The sequence below is a fragment of the Phyllostomus hastatus genome, unplaced genomic scaffold, assembly GCF_019186645.2.
Source record: "Phyllostomus hastatus isolate PE091 unplaced genomic scaffold, TTU_PhHast_1.1 phas_contig_965, whole genome shotgun sequence".
In the NCBI taxonomy this organism is placed as follows: Eukaryota; Metazoa; Chordata; class Mammalia; order Chiroptera; family Phyllostomidae; genus Phyllostomus; species Phyllostomus hastatus.
In genome coordinates this window covers 87,212-108,551 of record NW_025333996.1, presented here as the reverse complement: position 1 = coordinate 108,551, position 21,340 = coordinate 87,212, and the positions used below count along the sequence as shown (strand labels likewise).

Below are 21,340 nucleotides of genomic sequence, written 5' to 3'. Positions count from 1 at the left end.
AAAGTGGACAATCAGATTAGGAGCAGGGTGGTCCTCACTACCGGTCTCCAACTGCCTGCCTTTGGAAGTGGGAGAAGGTTGTTTACAGAAGCCCAGAGATTATAACACAGAGGGAGAGTCTATTAGTAGTGTCTTGGAGATATGCAGGAAGGAAGATCATTCACACCTGAGGTGAAAGAAACAAGCCTCAACACTTTCACATCACCCTCTGAGCTGCATCAATCAAGAGTCAAGCCAGCCAATGGGAGGAGAGGGATGCTACAGCCAATCGGAGGGCTGGAAGAGCCTTTTAGTCTCAGTGCCTGTAGAGGCTCTTTGATGGGTACCAGCCTGGAAGACCAGCAGCTGGATCAGGTGAGGATGTCTTCTCTCGGATCTTTTTTTCTTTCTTCTTCTTTCCCCTCCTCTCAGCACTTACTGTAGGTCTGGGGTACCTTAGGAATGAGGTAGGGGGTACCCAAAAGGCCAAGTCCTGCCCCCTTGGTTATGCCAAGGATGTTTTAAGGTGAAAAGTGCTTAAATTCTTGGAGAGGTGGTGCATGCAGCACCTCCTCTTGAAACCTCCGTGTTTCCAGTGCTAAACTGGGTAAGAGAATGGAACCGAGGCTTCCTACTTTTCTCAAACTGAATCAGAGCCCTGGCCAGGTGGTTGGGATGTCAGCCTGGTATGCCGAGGTTGCATCCCTGGTCGCCATACGCACAACAATCGACCAATGAGTGCATAAATAAGTGGAACAAAAAACTGACGTTCTTCTCTCTCTCTAAAATCAACGAATAAGAAATAAAACAAGATAAGATAAAATTGAGCCCTGGCTCAGCCACACCAGTGGCTCAGTGGATTGAGCGCAAACTACAAACCAAAGGGTGGCCCATTCAATTCCCAGTCAGGGCACATGCCTGGGTTGTGGGTCAGGTCCCCAGTAGGGGGCATGTGAGAAGCAACCACACATCGATGTTTCTCTCCCTCTCTTTCTCTCCCCCCTTCCCCTCTGAAAATAAATAAAATCTTTTTTTAAAAAAAGACAAAATAAAATTGAGTTGGAGACTGAATTGGAGGGCTTTGGCTGTCAGAGAACTAATACCAAAAGTCCTTCAAAGTCAAAGCCTTGAACTTGGGTGGTCTCTCAGTTCTAATTGTGAGATTCCTGTAACCTGGGGAGACCAGTGAAATGCAGGTCTTAAGTAAGGGTGAATTATGGGAGGGAGAGGGCAGACAGGAAATGGGGAAAATTGAGTGTGGGACTTGTTGCTGTGGTAGTTTGGATGGATGATTGGCTTCCAGCCACTAATCTTTCACCATCCAGGAGTTCTAGTGGGTCTTCATTGTATGCTAAATCATATGCAAATAATTTTGTCACTAATGGTGGTTTGCTACAGCCACCAGGGAGGGCGGGAGTGAGTCAGGTGAAGTGAGTTGCGAAGTCAGGCAGGTTGTGCCCGTACTGTGAGGGTTACAACACAAAAAGGTGGTGGAACCTAATGTATGCCTGGTGAGAATTTGTGAGATGTTAGGGCATTTCGCTGAGGTGCCCACTGCCCATCTGGACCATGGAATGTGAGGGCAGGGACATTAATCAGCCAGTGCTTGGGCCTCAGGGGACACAACTACTGTGTTCAGAAGGTTTCAGCTAGAAAAGGAATGAGAAAGGAATGTTTAGAGAAAAGCCTTATGACAAAAGAATTTTGTTTTTGTTTTAATTGTGGTGAAATATTGGCCCTGGCCAGGTAGCTCAGTTGGTTAGAGATTAGAACATTGTCCAAAATGCCAAAGTTGCAGGTTTAATCCCTGGTCAGGGCACATACAAGAACCAACCAATGAATGCACAAGAAATCAGTATTTTCTTTTTCCCTCCCTTCCCTTTTCTCTCTCTCAAATCAATAAATAAAAATTTTACAAAATGTGGCAACATATCCATACAACAAAGTCTACTATTTTAACCATTTTTTTCAGATTAAATGTATTGAGGTAACATTGGTTAATGACATTATATGTTTCAGGTGTGTCACTCTATAATACATCATCTGTATATTCCATTGTGTGCTGAGCACCCAAAATCTATCTCCTGTCTCCATGTATTTGGCCCCTTTCCCCCTTACGTTAGACATTTTTAAGAGTATAGTTTAGTGGCAGTAAATGCATTCACATGGTTATGCAACCATCACCACCATCATCTCCAGAATTTTTTCATCCCTGCCAGCTGAAACTCTCCACTAAACAACTCCCATTCCCCCTTCCCCAACATCTCTATTCTACTTTGCCTCTGTGAATTAGACTATTCTGGGCATCTCATGTAAGTGGAATCATACAAGGTTTATCTCTTTGTGTCTGGCTTATTTTACTTTGTGATGTTTTGAAAGCTTCTCTGTGTGGCAGCATGTGTCAGAGGTCCATTTCTTTTTTATGACTGAGTAATATTCCACTGCTCATGTAGACCACATGTTGTTCATTCCTTGATGAACAGTTGGGTTGCTCCCACCTTTTGGCTCTTGTGAGTAATACTGTTATGATCCTTGATGTACAGTATAAAACTCCTTGACACATGGGTTTTATTGACAATGGTGACTGTTTTTCTAGTTGTTCTTTTGAAATATTAGCATACCATCAGTCTCTAGGAACAAGAAGGCACGTCTCCCAAGTGAGAGGAAAACCTGAGTTTGCTTAGATGTTCTCTCCCCACTCCTTATTTCCATCTCCTAGAATGAAATCACCTGCAATTTTCATGTCAGTTCAGTTTTTCTGGTACTGACATTGGGTTAGAATTCAGGGGTGTCCAACCTGCAGCTCAGGATGGCCATGAATGTGGCCCAAAACAAAACTGTAAATGTACATAAAATATTATAAGATTATTTTTTGTGGTGATTATGTGTTGCAATGTATTTAATGTGTAGCCTAAGACAACTCTTCTTCTTCCAGTGTGACCCAGAGACACCAAAAAGTTGGACACCCCTGTTAGATTATGTCAAGTATGGGCAGCGTGGTACCACAAAGAAACTCTCCTAGGATGTGACTGGGAATCAGATCATTCTACTCATGAGGGAAAATTCATCACCAAGACTCATGTAGGTTACAACCTATACTTAGAAACCTAGAGAAATGCCTGTTTATATGCACCCAGACACATGTGAAAGCTTGTTCACAGATGCATCACTCATGTTGTAAAAAAACAAACACACAAACAAAAAAACAAATTAGAAAGACCTCTACATGCCGGTTACCTATAGCATTAAGAAATTAGAATAGTGTCCTGACCAGAGTGGTTCAGTTGGTTGGAGCGTCATCCCCTAAACTGAAAGGTTGCAGATTCAGTCCCTGGTTAGGGCATGTAAGAAGCAGCCAATTGATGTTTCTCTCCCTCTCTCTCCTCCCTTCACTTCTGAAGCCCATGAGCATGTCCTTGGATGAGGATTTAAAAAACAAAAAAGAATTGAAGTAGTAACAGTGGAATACTATATAGCAATACAAAGGGACCACAGGCAACAATATGGGTGAGCCTTAGAGAAAGAATGCCAACAAAAGCAGGCATTTGCTAAAATTGTATGACATCAAGCTACACTGCTTAGAATGCATATCTAAGTTAAAATATTATATTTAATATCATTTTATTTTTTAAGTAATGTACTAGTAAATCAATTGTACTGCATTCTAATTGCCTTTAAAAATTTTTGTTGATTGATTTTAGAGAGAGAGAGAGAGAGAGAAACATCAATTTGTTGTTTCACTTATTCATGCATTGATTGGATGATTCTTGTATGTGCTCTGACCAGGTATTGAACCCACAACCTTTGCATTTGGGGATGATGCTGTAACCAATGGAGCTACCCAGCCAGGGCCTTATTACCTTTTTAATGTGTTTGTAAGAAAATTTTATTTCTGTTAAAGGACAAGTTTCACTTTCTAAATTTTACTTTTTAAAATTCACTTTTCAATTACCGTTGACATTCAATATTATGTTAGTTTCAGGTGTACGACATAATGGTTTGACACTTTTTAAGAAAAGATTTTACTTATTTTTACAAAGGGGAAGGGAAGGATAGGGGAGAGAAACATCAGTATGTGGTTTGGTCTCATGTGCCCCCTACTGGACACCTGACTGGGAATTGAACTGTGGACCCTTTGGTTCACAGGTTACTACTCACTCCACTGAGCCACACCAGCCAGGGCTAATAGCCCAACATTTACATGACTTACAAAGTGTTCATCCATTAAGCCTAGTACCCACCTGGAACCATGCATAATTATAATAATTTTTGACTATGCTGTACTTCATATCCCAGGACTATTCTGTAACTACAAATTTGTACTTCTCCATCCCTTCACCTTTTCACCCAGTCCTCAACTCCCCTCTCCTCTGGCAACCATCAGTCTGTTCTCTGTATCTGTGAGTCTGTTTCTGTTTTGTTTATTTTGTTCTTTAAATTCCACACATGAGTGAAATAACATGGTGTTTGTCTTTTCCTATGTGATTTATTTCACTGAGCATAATACCCTCTAGGTCCATCCATGTCATTGCAAATGGCAATATTTCATTTTCTGTGGCTGAGTAGTATTCCACTGTATACATGTACAACATCTTCATACACTTGTCTATCCACAGGCACTTGGGCTGGTTCCATACCTTGACTCTAGTAGGCAGTGTGCTGATGCCACTTTTGACTGCTGAGATTTAACTCTGTAATCCCATCATTATTCCCCAGGAATCACCTATTTCTTGTTTTTGAAGATTTTTTTTTCCTTTGGAGAAATCCAAGTTCGCAATCCCTGGGACGAGATGGCTGAATCTTTCTTTGCTGACTTTGGCCTGTTGTGGTACCTCAAGGAGCTCAGAAAGGAAGAGTTCTGGAAATTTAAGGAGCTCCTCAAGCAAGAGCTTCTGAAACTCAAGCTCAGCCCCATCCCATGCCCTGAGCTGAAGAAAGCCTCAAAAGAAGATGTAGCAGCATTGCTGGACAAGCATTACCCAGGAAAGCAGGCATGGGAGGTCATGCTGAACCTCTTCCTACAGGTCAATCGGGGAGACCTCTGGACCAAGGCTCAGGATGAGATCAGAAGTAAGTGTGTGTTGCAGGGGTGTGACCCATGGGGGAGGGTGGGTCTACTGGGAGCTTACAATAATGAAGGGGATGTAGTCATTAAAGTCATGGTGACCCCTCCACCTGTTATTGAGGGTGTGTTATAGGTCAAGGGGACACTTGAAGGTGGTAGACAAATTACAAGCCAATTCCATGCATAGATGAGCCAGTGATGGATGGGGCGGTGGGTAGTGTCTGGGGCAGACTGTTGATCTCAGTGGTGTCCCCTTTTGTACGTCCTGAAGTGAGTCCATGCTGCTAAGGGTGACCTGGGACTTAGCATCTGCTGAGATGGTAGTTGTCTGTCCTTCTTTTTTTGTTTTTAAGCCTCACTTAAGGATATGCTTATTGATTTGAGCAAGAGAGAGACATACATACACAGAAATATACAAAAGGAGACAGATATCTCTAAAATTCTCATGTTTTAAAATTTTTTTAATTAATTTTTTTAGAGAGAGATAGAGATGAATACTGATTTATTGTTCTACTTATTTACATGTTCATTGGTTGATTCTTGTATGTGTCCTGACTAAGGATTGAACCCACAGCCTTGGGGTATGGGGATAGTGCTTTAACCAACTGAGCTACCCAGCCAGGGTCAAGTTCTCCTGTTTTTATAAACAAAACTTCCTCTGCACCAGAGAGAGAAAGACCATCTCCCCATCCCTAGGCTGTTTTCCAGTCCTTTAGCAAAGGTCCTTTAACAAAGCTATCCCTGCCCTTTGCTCAGAAGACATGCAGAGGTGCCTGGCTTTCTGTGGTGCTCATTTCTGCAATGCAGAGTGTGGTCCTTGCCAATATTTGTAGCTTTGTTTACCTCCTCTATTAAAGAGGAGTTCCCTTGGTCATACAAGGGCCAGGTGAAAGAATGATGGTTCAAGGGTATATTTCTGAAATTAGCTAGCCTCCTCATGGTGCAGTAGAAATCGTCTAGACCTTATGGTTTCAGGTCAGGCAGACATAGCATAGACCCTGGACCCTAATATTTACTCACAAGTCAAACCAGCCAAATAGCATAAACTCCTTCAATGATTTTTTGTAAAAGTGGTAGTGGAGTGGATGCTAATGGTTTTTTGAGGAGCAATAACAACAACTTCCTACTGATTCCTGGCAAACCCTCCATACATGGTAGCTCTATGGATTCTTTACCTGGGGGAGATGACCCCCTCTTCAGTTCTGAATGTAATTTCCAAGTATCTACACTTTGTGCAGCCTGTACTCAGAGGTGGGCTTCCAGTTTTGATCGGGTTCTTCTATAGACAGGGTTTCAGATGGATTCTGGTCCTAACAAAACTGAGTTAAATCCGCTGGATCATCCATGGACATACATTAGCCTTCACATGTGTGTTTAGGTCAACCTGTAGGGATTTTTCCACATAACAAAGAATGAATGCATTTTAAAAAATGTAAGCCCTGGCTGGTATTGCTCAGTGGATTGAGGACCGGTCTGATGACCAAAGGGCTGCTGGTTCAATTCCCAGGCAGGGAATTCTGGGCTATGGATCAGGTCCCCAGTAGGGGTTTCATGAGAGGCAACCAGACATTGATATTTCTCTTCCTCTTTCTCCCTCCCTTCCCCTCTGTCTATAAATAAATAAATAAATAAATAAAATCTTTTTTAAATTTAAATTTATTGCAATGGTGTTCATTAATAACATATGTTTCAGGTGTACATTTCTATGTGGCATCATCTATCTATTGCATTGTGTTCACCACCCAAAGTCTAGTCTCCTTCTGTTGCCGTATATTTGACCCCCCTCCACTTCATCTTCCCCTCACCTCATTCCCCTGTGGTCTGAGTTTGTTTGTTGCTTTCTGCTTTGTATTCCATGAATGAGTGAAATCATACAGTTCTTATCCTTTTCTGTCTGACTTATTTCATTTAGTATGATACTCCCAAGATTCATTCATGTTGTCACAAATGACAGACAATATTTCATTTTTTTTAATTCCTGAAAGTGTAGCATTGGAACTTTCATTACTATCATCTTTGGGATTACAACTGAATATTTTTAATTTAAGTATAGTTGGTATATAATCATATGTTGGTTATATTAGTTTCAGGTGTACAATATAGTGATTTAATATTTCTGTATCTTACAATGGGATCACCCCACTAATTCCATTAATCATTTGTCACCATATAAACTTATCACATTATTATTGACTATATTCCCCTTCCTCCTTTCACTCCATCCACCCCCTCCCTTCTGGTCACTGTCCCTTTGGTTTCTATTTCTATGAGTATGTTTTTGTTTCATTTGTGTGTTTGTTTTATAGATGACCCAGAAATTCCATTTCTGGAAGTTTATCCAAAGAAAACAAAAACACTAATTTGAAAGGATATATGCACCCCTATATCCATTGCAGCATTACTTTCAATAGCCAAGATACAGAAGCTATCCAAGTGTCCAATGACAGATGATGGATAAAGAAGTGGTACGCATATGCAATGGAATATCACTAAGCCATAAAAATATAGTCTTGCCATTTGCAGTGATGTAGGTGGACCAGAGGGTATTGTACTAAGTGAAATAAGTCAGACAGAGAAAGACAAATACCATATGGTTTCACTTACACTTTCTCAATTTTGATGGCTGGGTAGTATTCCATATATATATATGTATATATATATATGTATATATATATATACACACACATATAACACATGTTCTGTATCCTGTCATTCCTTCTCTTGGCTCTTGTGAAAGAGTGGATTTTTTTAATCCTCTTGTATTCTGTCTTCGTTAACTCAGATAAGCTTAACCCCTACAAAAGTCACATGAAGGAAAAATTCCGTCGTGTGTGGGAAAAGGAAACCTGTCTTGAAGTGCCTGACGAGTTCTACAGAGGATCCATAAAGACGGAGTACGAGCAGCTGAGCAGTGCCTACGGGGCCCACTGGGCTGAGGAGACCTCAGTCACCGTGGTCTTGCATGGCTTGGGAGGAGCTGGGAAAACCACCTTTCTGAGAAAACTGATGTTGGAATGGGCAGAGGGAAACTTATGGAAGGAAAGGTTCACGTTCGTCTTCTTCCTCAACATTTATGAAATGAACAGTATCACAGAGACCAGCTTGGTGCAGCTCATCTCCAGGGACTGGCCCGAGTGCTCAGAGCCCATCGAAGAGGTTTTCTCCCAGCCACAGAGAATCCTGTTCATGATGGATGGCTTCGAGGAGCTGAAGTTTTACCTGGACCTTAACAACCCCTGCAGTGACTGGAGGCAGCGACAGCCAACACCAGTGCTCCTGGGCAGTCTGCTGCGCAGAAAGATGCTTCCGGAGTCTTCTCTGCTGCTGGCCTTAGGGATGGTAGGGATGAAAAAATATTTTTACTCATTGCAGTATCCGCAATACATAAACATACAGGGATTCTCTGCACACACAAGGAAACTATATTTCTCCCACTTCTTGGGGGAGAAGCATCAAGCTGCCAGAGCCTTCAGTCTCGTGAAGGACCACGCCAAGCTGTTCCTGTTATGCCAGTACCCACTCGGGTGCTGGCTGTTGTGTTCATGTCTGAAGTGGCAGCTGGAGAGAGGAGAAGACCTCAGCATCGACATCTACAGCATCACTTCCTTATATGCCTCCTATGCGACCAGTGTGCTTAAATCAGGGCTGAAGAACTTCACACCACGGCAGAGCACTGCCAAGATCAAAGCCCTCTGCGCCTTGGCTGCGGAAGGCATCTGGACCGACTCGTTCGTATTTCAACTCTGGGATCTCCAGAGGAATGGGATCTCAGAGACTGACGCCTCGATGTGGGTGGGCATGCAACTCCTGCGAAGGAACGAGGACCGGGTCACCTTCCCCCACATATGCGTCCAGGGGTTCTTTGCAGCCCTGTGGTATTTGCTGAGAGGGCCCCAGAGCCAGCCTGACCCAACCATCAGAAGTGTGGCCCAGGTCGTGGAAGCGACAGTGACGCTCGCCCCGTCCTACCTGATGCAAACAGGAATGTTCCTGTTTGGGTTATCTGCTGAACAAATGACCTCCATGTTGCAGACGGTCTTTGACGTCCCACTGTCCAGGGAGATCCAGCTGGAAATAATCGAGTGCCTTCGGAGTTTTAGTCAGTACGTGGACAGTCAGGCCTTGGTAGGATTTAGGGAACTGTTCAACAGTTTATTTGAGAACCGGGAAGAAGAATTTACAACACAAGTGATGAGTTTCTTCCCAAAGGTTGACATTTATATCAACCACGCGGATGATTTTGTAGTCTCTGCCTTCTGCTTCAAACATACCCACAATCTGAAGGAACTTCACCTGACTCTAGAACATGTGTTTCCAGATGACCGCGAACACACCTTAAAGTAAGTCCACCTGAATGCGCCCTCCCCTGCCCCCACCTTGGCTGCAGCCTGCTCCAGTCCCCTCTGGGTATTTCATGGATCCTTATATTTGTCTGCTTATAAAACACAGCTTTGTGCCCTGGCTGGTGTGGTTCAGTGGATTGAGTGCTGACCTGCAAACCAAAGGGTTGCGAGTTCAATTCCCAGCCATGGCACATGCCTGGGTTGTGGGCCAGGTCCCCAGTTGGGGGCACACAAGAGGCAACCACACATTAATGTTTCTCTCCCTCTTTTTCTCCCTCTCTCGCTGAAGAGAAACATCGATGTGTTGTTGCCTCTTGCACACCCCCTACTGGGGACCTGGCCCACAACTCAGGCATGTGCCCTGACTGGGAATCTAATGGGTGACCCTTTGGTTCACAATCCAGCACTCGGTCCACTGAGCCACACCGGCCAGGGAAAAAAAATTTTTTTAATTTTAATTGAGGTATAATGGACACATAACATTAGTTTAGTTTCAGGTGTACAACATAATGATTTACTATTTCTATGTGTTGCAAAATTATCACAAATGTAGCTTACAGTCATCACCATACGGACTGCATATTGTCATATATAATGCACACTTTTTTGCCCAACTTTTTTAAGGAAAAATAAGGAAGCACATTATACTTGGGTATAATGATTACATACCATGAGTGTAATGATGGGTATAATAATTCTGTGTGTAATGCACACAAAAAACTGGGTGTGCATTATATGCAGCAAAGTATGGTAGTTACAGTTTAGTTTTGGGGGGGTTTGATATGGTGATGAGAACATTTAAGATTTACTCTCTTAGCAACTTTAAATATACAATATTATTATTATTATTTTAAATTTTATTTATTGATTTGTGTGTGTTTGAGAGAGAGAGAGGGATAGAGAGATCAACTTTGTTGTTCCACTTATTTCTGCACTCATTGGTTGACTCTTCTATGCGCCCTGACCTGAGACTGGACCTGCAACTTTGACATGTCAGGATGATACTCTAACCAACTCAGTTACCCAACCAAGACCACATTATTATTAAATGCAGTCATCATGCTGTACATTACATCCCCAGGGCTTATTTATTTTATACCTGTATGGTCATGTTTTGGGATACAATTTCCCATTCAGTGATGGACCACCCAAAGCCAACCTTTGTTCATAATCATCAAATATTGTCATGGAGGCAGAATAAGATGGCTCAGGTCACATGGCTAACAAGTGGTTGAAATGGGGATTGATCACATTGCTGTGGCCTTGGGAGTCACTTTCTCAACCACCATGCCATGTTGACTCAGTTTACCTGGCTACACCACTCCCTGTTCAGGCCTGGGTGTCTGTCCCGCTTGGAGGGGCCATGGGAACAGTGCTTCCCCTGTTCTGAGAACATCTTGAGTTGAATGTAGCCACTGGAGTCTCACAGGGTCTGTCCCCTCACAGTACCAGCCAGAAACTGGGCTACTGGAAGGACTTCTGCTCAGTGTTCAGCACCAGCAAGGACTTTCAGGTGCTGGACTTGGACAGCTGTGTTTTTGACGACGCCTCCCACGCAATCCTCTGGAAATCACTCACTCAGTCCACTTGCAAACTTCAAAAATTGATGTGAGTTGGATGTATAAAAATATAATATATAGAGAGAGATATGCAAAAAGTATATGTAGATATGTGGAAATGTAATATAATAATGATTCAAAAAAATCAACTCCAACCTGCACTGACCATGTTCCAGGCACTACAATAAATGTTGATTTCTTAACCATCACGACACCATCTATTGCTTTCATGAAGAAATGAGAGCATGAAGAAATTAATTTGCCCAACCTTGCATCCAGGAAAAAAATGCAAAAATTCTACACAGATTGTCTCTTTTTTTATTGTGTAATTTTAATTTATTTTTAAAAATTATCTCCTTGTAAAACAAATCTTAGTTTTTAAAATGAAATGGACCCATTCCTTGGGAACACAGTCTTGCCCGGAGCATTAGTTCAGTGGTGGGCATTTGTACTGCATGTGAGGTGCTGTTCTAAGCCTAGGAACATTCACAGAGACACAGACACAGTGTCTCCATCCTCCTAGTGCTGAGGACTCACTGTGGACTGCTCCCCCCTCCTACTGTGGGTGGTGACACGTGGGTGAGGAGAGACTAGGAGGAAACAGGAAACATCCAAGCAGTGGAGCCTCAGTGCTTGTCTGCTGTCTGAAGTTCCCAAGAGAAAAAAAATTTATAGGCGAGAATAACCAGATTTCTAAGGGCAGGGACATGAGCCATAACAGGGCGGTAGGAAGAATTGGGTAAGGGGAATCTTGCTTGGTGCTTAGACTTCATTCCATAGGTTCTAATGCCTCATCTCTTGTAGGTATAGTTATGCTTTTGGCCTTGGAAATGGTGTTGACTTCTTTAGGGTCATTCTGCACAATGCTCACCTGACATATATGAACCTGCATGGCACCAACCTGTCCCATGAGCAAGTCAAGAAGCTGTGTGAGATGCTGAAACACCCCTTCTGCAACATAGAACAGCTGATGTGAGTGTGTTTTCTGTGGTGAATGGCATATTTCTTTCCATGGGGGCCTGGCAGTTCAAATGTGCCCACTTCCTTTCCTGCATCAGCCTTTGCTTCTTGCATGCTTCATCATGCCCATCTTGGCATCCGCAGATGTCCTGGCAAGGGGAGGAGAAGTCTAGTGGGCAAGCTGTCCTTTTAGAAGGGCTGTCTCACCCTTGTCTTCTGCATTACTTGCTTGACTTAATGGCTCACAGACAACTTACGTGACTCTTCTAGCTTCTGTCCTCAACCAACCAGGCCAAAACCAGAACCCCAAACATTTTCCCCTGAAGCTATTGTAGAAACGTAAAATGAGAAAGAATATAATGGCCACATGCATGATCATCTAATTTGGCTGATGGCAATATTGAGTCCAGAGGGAAAGCGACTGCTTTGCCTAAAACAGCTTCTTCTGCTTAAAAATGATCTGGGCCTGGCTGGGCTCCTCAGTTGGATGGAGTGTTATCCTGTGATCACCGGCCGGCAGTGACTGCAGAACGCTGTGGATGGCTCGTCAACACACGAGAAAAACATACACAGAGACAACCAGGTCCTGTGGGGAAGTAGGAACAGAATGGCCACTCTCTCTGGTGGGAAGAGCGCCCTGTTCCCCCTCCAGAGAGGCTTTTTATTGGTTTTGTTTGCATAGGGATTCAGGTAAAGCTCATTAAACATTGCCGGGAAGTAATCAAACAATAGAGAGCAAGGAAGTATGAGGGCCTACTTTGAGTCAAGATCAAAGAGCTGTAAAACTTTAAAGAACATACTTACTTCTTCCTTGGACCCTTATCATTCAACTGAGAGCATTCTGAACAAAGGTTCAGGTTTCATGGGATCTTACATATTCTTTCTTAGGCCTGATCACCCAGGGAACCCACCCTTTTCAGCACATAGCTGCACCACCCTGTCATTGTTTCAGGCTTAGGTGGAGCAAGGGAATTAAGGCAGCCATGGGATAAGGAGATTTTCTCCCAGACGATGAAGACTCAGGCTATATCACAGCCGAGAAGCAAGGGTCCTTCACCCCCTTTTGCTGTAGCCCCCAAAAAGTCCTTTCTTGGGGGCCTCCCACATGATTGTGCCTGTCTTAGATCATTCCTCCCTTGGGGAATCTTACCCGTCATTGGCTAACCAACCAAGCATTGGGGTTCAGTTATGAATGAAGCAGCAGAAGCAGTGCTCCTGCCAGGGATATAAGTTTTTGTCTCCTTGCTGGCTTATCATCCAAGGCCACTCCCTCAGCCTTAGCCTTGGCGGGGGTTACAGCTTCTGATACCAGGCAGGGCAGTTCCCAACATTATCCCATACTAAAAGTTTCCAGGTTCAATCCCCAGTCAGGGCACATACTTAGGTTGTGGGTTTAATCCCTGTTCACGCTCTGTACAAGAGGAAAAGATTAATGTTTTTTTTTTTCTCACACTGATGTTTCTCTCCCTCTCTAAAATCAGTAAACACATCCTCAGGTGAGGATTAAAAAATTATATACAAATAGGCTGGGATAACTCTGCCTTGGTTGGGCGACTTCTAGACAGGCTCAACCCATTTTTTTTTTTCAGCAGAAAGAACAAAGGGAAGTAATAAAGGTAGCAGTAAACAAACCAGCTAATCAAACCCACCAAGCAAGCATGTTCTCTCTCAGTTCAGCACCTCTGCTTTGCAGGAACAATGGCAAATACAGTGCATTCACACACAGTCAGTTAATTGTGCCACCAAGCTTCAGCAGGAGAAGGAGGCAGGTTCCATGCATAAGGGCTTTTGAACATTTAGGCTTTCCTGTAGGTCCTAGTCATCATTTGAGGTGTTTCCATATTGTAACAATTTTTTTTTAACTCTAGCACTCTCCACTCAATGGGAACCTACAGAATTCCTGAGTATTTCACCCCGTTTCATGTTATGCCATTCGCATAGGGTTTAAAGTGTTTATTTTTAAATTGTTGACACTAATATGCATAGGGTTTTATGTATTACCTTTAACCTAAGTATTGGGTATTGGGTATAGGAAACCAGGAGTGAGCTGTACAGGTATTTTAGCCAGAAACTTTGCTTCTTTGGGATACACCAACTGTTCCCTTCGCTTCTGTTTGGTAATGGGGGTGAGAGGTCCTCAGTATCCGGTTTCTCTAGCCCAGTAGTTCCCAACAGAGGGCAGTTTTGTCCCTGTCAAAATGTCAGTGTCTGGAAACATTTTTTTTTAATCCTCACCCAAGGATGTATGTATTGATTTTAGCGAGAGAGGAAGGGAGAAAGAAAGAGAAACATCAATGTTGGAGAGAAATATTGATCAGTTGCCTCCCGTACATGCCCCGACCAGGGATCAAACCCGCAACCTAGGTATGTGCCCTGACTGGGGAATCAAACCTGTTACCCTTTGGTGTACCAGGCAAGGCTCAAAGCAACTGAACCATATGCCAGGGCTGGAGACATTGTTGATGGTCACAACTGCATGGGGAGGGTGCTACTGCCATCTAGTGGCAGGAGGCCAGAGATGCTGTTCAACTTCCTACAATGCATAGGGCAGTCCCCACGACAAAGCAGGTGGTAAGAAACCTGCTGTCGCCCACGAGATGCTTTTGTGAAGATGCATTACAGCTCAAACTGGGGGTTGCTCAACCTCAGAACTATTGACAAATAATCAGGTAATCAGGCAGAGTCCCAAGTAATCCTCTGTCGTGAGGGCTGCCCACAACAGTGAGATGTCGAGCAGTGTCCCTGGCCTTCACCCACTACATGGCAATAACGTCCCTTGCCCCAGATGCAACAACCACAACCATCTCCAGACTCCTGGAAATGTTCCCTGGAAGTCAACAGTCAGCCCTGCTGAGAACCGCGGGCTCAGACTGTGTCCTAACTTCAGTGGAAAGCAGTCAAAGGTTAATAAGGAGAGTTGTGGGATTGCATTTGTTCTTTCTTTTTAATGATTTTATTTATTTAGTTTTAGAGAGAGGGGAAAGGAGGGAGGGAGAGAGAGAGAGAAACATCAATGTGTGGTTGCCTCTTGCGTGCTCCCTACTGGGCACCTGGCCTGAAACCCAGGCATGTGCCCAGACTGGGAATCTAACTAGAGACCTTTTGGTTTGCAGGCTGACACTCAATCCACTGAACCACACCAGCCAGGGCCAGTTTGGTTTTTTAATGAGTCTGGAATGTGGACATTGGATTGGCAGGTGCAAGACCAGAAGCCGGGGTGTGGTCCATGACCAATTTTTTTCTTTTAATATTCACCTGAGAATGTGCTCATTGATATTTAGAGGCAAGGGCCTGGAGGGAGGGAGGAAGGGAGGAGGGAAGGGAGGAGGGAAGGGAGGAGGGGAGGAGAGAGCCATCTTTGCCAGAGAGAAACATCAATAGGTTGCCTCACATACACATCCAACCAAGAATAACCACAACCCAGGCACCTGCCCTGATCAGTCCAGTCCACACGACCTTTCCATTCACAAGACGATGCTCCAACCAATGGAGCCACACTGGCCAAGGCCATGGCTGATTAAAAAAATTTTTTCAATTGCACTTGGTATACAATAATATTAAATTAGTTTCAGGTGTACAGCATAGTGATTAGACATTTATATAGCTTATGAAAAGATTCCCCTGATAATTCTACTAGTACCCACCTAACACCTTATGTAGTTATTACAACATTATTGACTATATTTCCTGGGCTGAACTTTACATCCCTGTGAATGTTTTGGAAATACCAATTTGTACTTTTATTTTTCTTTTAGTTTCAAGAGGGTTTTTTTTTTACTTTATTTTTATTGTTGACATTATTACAGATGTCCTCATTTTCCCCACTTGGCCCACCTCTACTCCACCCCAGGCCCCTCTGGCCATCACCATGCTGTTGTCTGTGTCTGTGGGTCTTGCATGTCTGTTCTTTGGCTAATCCCTTCCCCTTTTCTCCACCCAGCCCCCCCCAGCCACCCCTCCACCCCATCTGGCAACCACTAGTCTGTCTTCCGTATCTATGAGTGTATGTCTGTTTGCCTGTAGGCCCTGCCAGCCTCTCCTCCCACCCCTGACACGTGTATCCCACACAGGTTAGGGAAGTGTGACATCACCCAGGAAAGCTGCGTGGAAATCGCCTCTGTCCTGCCATGCAACCGGAAGCTGAAGCTGCTCTCCTTGGTAGAGAACCCCATGATGCACGAGGGTGCCCTGGAGCTGTGCAAAGCCCTGAAGCAACCAGCCTGCACCCTGGAGAAGCTGCTGTGAGTCCGTCTGGGGCAGCTTGCTCTTGGACCCCTCCGTTGACAAGGCTGTGGAAGGTTGGCGGAGCCGTCGGCCCACCTGAGTCACTGGCTCCCCAGAGGTGCCATGAGGCTGAATTTAAGAGAGGCGAGGCTCTCAGGGGGGCCTGGCATTGAATTTGCAATCCTCGTTGTCACTGTGGAGGATGCTGTGTCTGCAGGTGTCCTGGGTGCTGGGGAGGGGAGAGTGTCAATTAGTCTGAAAAAGGGATGCACTTGAGTTCTTTCAGGTACAGTAGAGTGCACAGCTGATTTGCCATGAGGCTGCACCAGGAAATCAGTGTTAAATCCCACAAAATGCTGTGATTCCTTAAGGTGGGGGCAGGGGCAGGAACAGCTATGTCTGTGGAAGCAGATGAGTCATTCGGAAGCAAAATTTCTATCTGTGCATGCACAGGTGTGCATGGGTGCAGAGATACATGCATTGCACACCACACGCAGAGTGGCATTCAAAATAGAGGTGGGTCAGAACAGTATTACTGAGATGACTTTTCAGACCATAAAAGAAACTCAACTGTACATTAAATGTCAAGAACAGTAAACATTAAAGCCAAACTGTTTTATTGTTTTTAAAGATTTTTTTATTGATTTTAGAAAAAGAGACACATCAATTTTGTTGTTCCACTTATTTAGGCATTCATTGGTTGCTTCTTGTATGTGCCCTGATGGGGGATCGAACCCACAACCTTGCCATATCAGGACACCACTCCACTCAACTGAGCCACCCAGCCAGGGCAGCTGCTAATTTTTTTAAATTTTAAACAAGATATCAATTAAACCAATTGCATCCATGTTGTCCTATTAAGTTCTGAGCTACCAGGTAGTGACTTCTATCTGACTCATCCTGTTATATTCCACACTTCTAATGGTGTATAAATAGGAACCCATAAACACAGAATTAAGTTTTAGATAATATTTTTGAAAGAAAAATTATGTTAAATCAGGTGTGATCCAGCACATTCCACTAAGTAAGTTAGCATGCTGCATTGCAGACGAGGGGTGGCTTTGTCTGAGGTCCCCCGAGCTGGGGGGATGATCTGCCCTGGATATGGAATCTGAGACTCCCCAGTTTGGGGTGCCGTCTTCATGTTCTTGCTTCTGTATTTTTGCAGCTGCTACACTTTTTAATCCTCTCATCTTTCTCAAAAGACCATGGAGTGCTTGGAACAATGAAGTTTTTGCATGTGGCTTCAGGAAAATATTACCACCTAGAGTGCAAGCAGGCTGACAAATTGAGTGTGTGTGTGTGTGTCTCTCTGCAGATTGAAGTTCTGTTGCCTCACCTCTGCCACCTGTAACTACATCTCCGAAGCCCTTTACCACAACAAATTCCTGTCCATTCTTGACCTGGGGTCCAATACCCTGAAAGACGAGGGAGTGGCATATTTCTGTAATATACTGAGGTACCCAAGCTGCATCTTACAGGAGTTGTGGTAGGTGTGGCTATGATTTACTCAGGTCTTTTCTTTTCTTTCTTTTCCTTTCCCTTCCCTTCCCTTCCCTTCTCTTCTCTTCTCTCTCTCTCTCTCTCTCTCTCTCTCTCTCTCTCTCTCTCTCTCTCTCTCTCTCTCTCTCACACTGCAAGAAAACAGGGAGGGGAAAGCATGACGTCTACTGAGAAAAAGCGAGGCTGAGCATTGACCCCACCTGGTATGCCTAGGAGCGCCCAGTGCTGCACTGATATATGTGTGTCTTAATTAAAGGATGAGTCAGGACTTTTGGGCCATGCTGCTCTGCAGTCGGGTCTCCAGTCTCAGAAACACCAGAAATGGAGCCCTCCATGCCCTTGACCAGTTGGATGAACTTGCAAGGGTGCCTCACCTCACCCCAAGAGCAAGATGAGGGTCATTCATTTTTCCTGTACATCTGGAACCTCTCCTGAGTAGATGAGGAAAGTGGTAAATGAAACACTCTAACATAACTGTTTCCATGGAAGTTGACTTTATGGAGTTTCATATGCACACATACACACATACATACACAGCTGCATGCACACATGTGTGAGTGTGAGGCTGTGAATGTGTATTTGTGTGCATGCCATGGTTTCTCAATCTCAGCACTATTGACATTTGGCCCAGATCATTCTGTGTTGGGAGGTGCCATCCTGCACTTGATAGGATGTTTAACATTCCTGGCTTCTACCTACTAGGTATCGGTAGCACCCTGTCTCCTAGTGTGGCAACCAAAAATGTCTGCAGGCATTGCCAATGTCCCCTAGGAGGGGAATGGACAAATGTCATCTCTGCTTAAGAACCACAGATATGCATACCCACAGCACACACACACAGACATACACACATACACGTGTTAGGTGCATATGTGTATAAATAGGTACCTATATACATGTATGTCACATACACGCACATACCCACATATGTGTGGGACTTATGCGTGTGTGTATATGTGTGCATGTGTGTACAGACACATGTAAGTTAGTGGGTGATACATTCTGTATAGTGGGTGATACATTCTGTGGGGAACCATGAGATTAAATGCAGCAAAGGGACTGGGGACATGATATTATATAAAATATTCAGGGAAGTCCTCACCAGAAGGTGACAATTGTGTAGAGAAATGAAGGATATGTGAGGGGTAGCCCTCCTGGTATTTGAGTCAAAAGCATTCCGACTGGAAAGAACAATAAGGGTAGACAGACCACCAGAGCAGGAGAATTGTAGGGAGCCCCAAGTGTTGGGCTGAAAAGGACTTGAGAAGTTGTTGGATCTTCACCATTAGTACAATCATCATTATCATCATCACCATCTTCACCATCATCACCAACATCACCATCACCTTCACTATCACCACCATCATCACAATCATCTTTACTATCATCACCACCATCACAATCATTTTCACCATCATCACCATTGTCATCACCACTATCTCAGAAGAACTTGAGCATTTCATCCTTCACATTAATAAATGAAAAATAAGCTGAGGCATTAAAGATTGGACCTCATGACTGTATTTATATGTGTGTGTGTGTGTGTGTGTGTGTGTATTTCCCCCCTAGGTTGACAAGTTGTTACCTCACCTCTGTTTGCTGTAAGGACCTCTCTGCTCTTATTGTTAGCAACACCAAGCTGAGAACCCTGAAACTGAAAAACAATAAAATAGAAGATGCTGGTGTCAAAGAGTTATGTGTAGCTTTGAAGCACCCTAACTGCAAACTGGAGACTCTTGGGTGAGTGTTTACTGATGGTCTTTATGGGAAGGTTTCCCTATTTCCAGACTAGGGCCAGTTGGAGGATTAATGGGACAGAGGGGAAGCAGGGTCCAAAACAAGTGTGTCTGGAATCATCTAAGTAAAATGCTGTCCTATGAAACCAGGGTTTTTCAATCTTGGCACTCTTGACACTTGGGACAGCATAGCCCTTTGCTGTGATAGGGAGGTGGGGACTATCCTGTGCATTGTAGGATATCCTGTGCATGTGTAGGATATCCTGTGCATGGGTAGCTGCATCCCTGGCCTCATTCTACCCACAAGATGCCAGTAGCATCCCCAGCTGTCGAATATCTCCAGACATTGCCACATGTCCCCCAGGGGACATAATGACCCCAGCAGAGAACCACTGGTCTAGACCGTCAAGTCTCCTGCTCAGAGGCATGGAATTGGCATCTCACGATGGTGTGCCTTCCAGGCCAGCCAAAGCTGCAGCGGTCTCTCTGGGTGTTTCCCTGTTGCAGGCTGGACATGTGTGAGCTCACCATGGCCTGTTGTGAGGACCTGGCTTCAGTGCTCACTTTTGGGAGATCGCTGAAGAGCCTCAACCTGGACTGCAATAACCTGGGCCACGATGGGGTGGTGATGCTGTGCAAAGCCTTGAGCCATCCGGACTGCGTCCTGGAGCTGCTTGGGTGAGTGGACGTTTTTCTTGGTGGTGAGTGACCTTGGGATGATGCATGTGTGCTGGGGCAGGGCGGGTTTGCTGAGCCTCAACACGATATACATTTGGGTGGCAGAGTTCTTCACTGCAGTGCAGCATGTCGAGCACCATGCCTGGTCTCTATCTGCATGTTACGTGCCTGTAGCCCCTCCCTCCAGCCCTGATGATTGAACACGGAATCTTCCAAGCAGCTAAGAGACTTGATCTTAATCATTCTCACCATGAGAAAGAAATTACAATTATGTGGTGTGACAAAGGCCATCCTATTGCATGTTACAGGTGGAGCAAACTTGCACACATTGTACACCTCAAATTTTTATATACTATATGTCAATTCCATTGCAACAAAAATGAATGAATTTTAAAAAGACTGGCTATCTCATTCATTCCCTGAAATTAAAAACAATGTCTCCAGACATTGTCAAACATCCCCTGAGAGGCACAATTGTCCCTGACAAGAACCCCTTCTTTACTAATGTAGAAATACTGTCTTCTACTTACATTTTCCCAGAAAGATATAACCCTAGCTCAGACTTGGGAGGAGTTCTAGAAATAGGCAAGCTGAGTCTTGAACAGACAGGCATTCTTGAAGCAAGAGTCACGGTTAGGATTGTTCCGAATGTTATATTTGCGCTTAGAGCAAAGAGAATGGATGCTTGAGAGTGAATATTTGAAACCCTTCCAGATGGCCAGCCCCCTGGATGGATGAGGTGGTTCGCCACTCTGACCCTCACGTCTCTGCTGTATGGGGGAGATCTGGGCTTTCCTCCGTGTTTATGCCATTCTCCCAGTCATTTCCAGGGAAGAATGGCATGGGGATGCAGAGAGCCCAAATGTTTCTGTCTTCCCAGGCTGGACAGAAACGCGTTTGAGGAGGAAACTCAGGTTCTGCTGAAAGCCGTGGAGGAGAAAAACCCCCAACTGAGAATTTTACATTACCCTTGGGAGGCCGAGGAGGACAGGATGCGAGGTTTTCTCCTCTGACAGGGGATCCCCGGCAGGAAGCTCCCCACACGGGCTTCTCTTGGGTCACAAGAGGCAGGTGACCCTCCTTCCAGCACATCCTGTCTGGGAAATTGTCTGTCATAACAGTGAGAGCTGTGAATTCACAGCAGCTCCTCCACAGTGTTCTAGCAAAACACAACAACAGTGGTGCGTGGGTCAGCGTGTACATGCTGTCTGTGCCAGAGACCTCCATCCCCCATTGCCCCAGACTCCCATCCTACCTTGTGATATTTACAACAAATACATTAAAGGGATGCAC

At 44.4% G+C, this 21,340-nt stretch overlaps 1 protein-coding gene across 1 annotated transcript; it reads left to right on the top strand.

Moving 5' to 3' along the window:
- Positions 1 to 4,769: 4,769 nt before the first annotated feature.
- NLRP9 (NLR family pyrin domain containing 9) lies at positions 4,770 to 21,060 on the top strand. Its single transcript, XM_045852799.1, has 9 exons — positions 4,770 to 5,049; positions 7,827 to 9,384; positions 10,834 to 10,995; positions 11,751 to 11,918; positions 15,977 to 16,147; positions 17,449 to 17,619; positions 19,203 to 19,373; positions 19,877 to 20,047; positions 20,928 to 21,060. Exons 1-9 carry the CDS (start codon positions 4,770 to 4,772, stop codon positions 21,058 to 21,060), a joined length of 2,985 nt encoding a protein of 994 aa, XP_045708755.1.
- The last annotated feature ends 280 nt before the right edge of the window (positions 21,061 to 21,340 follow it).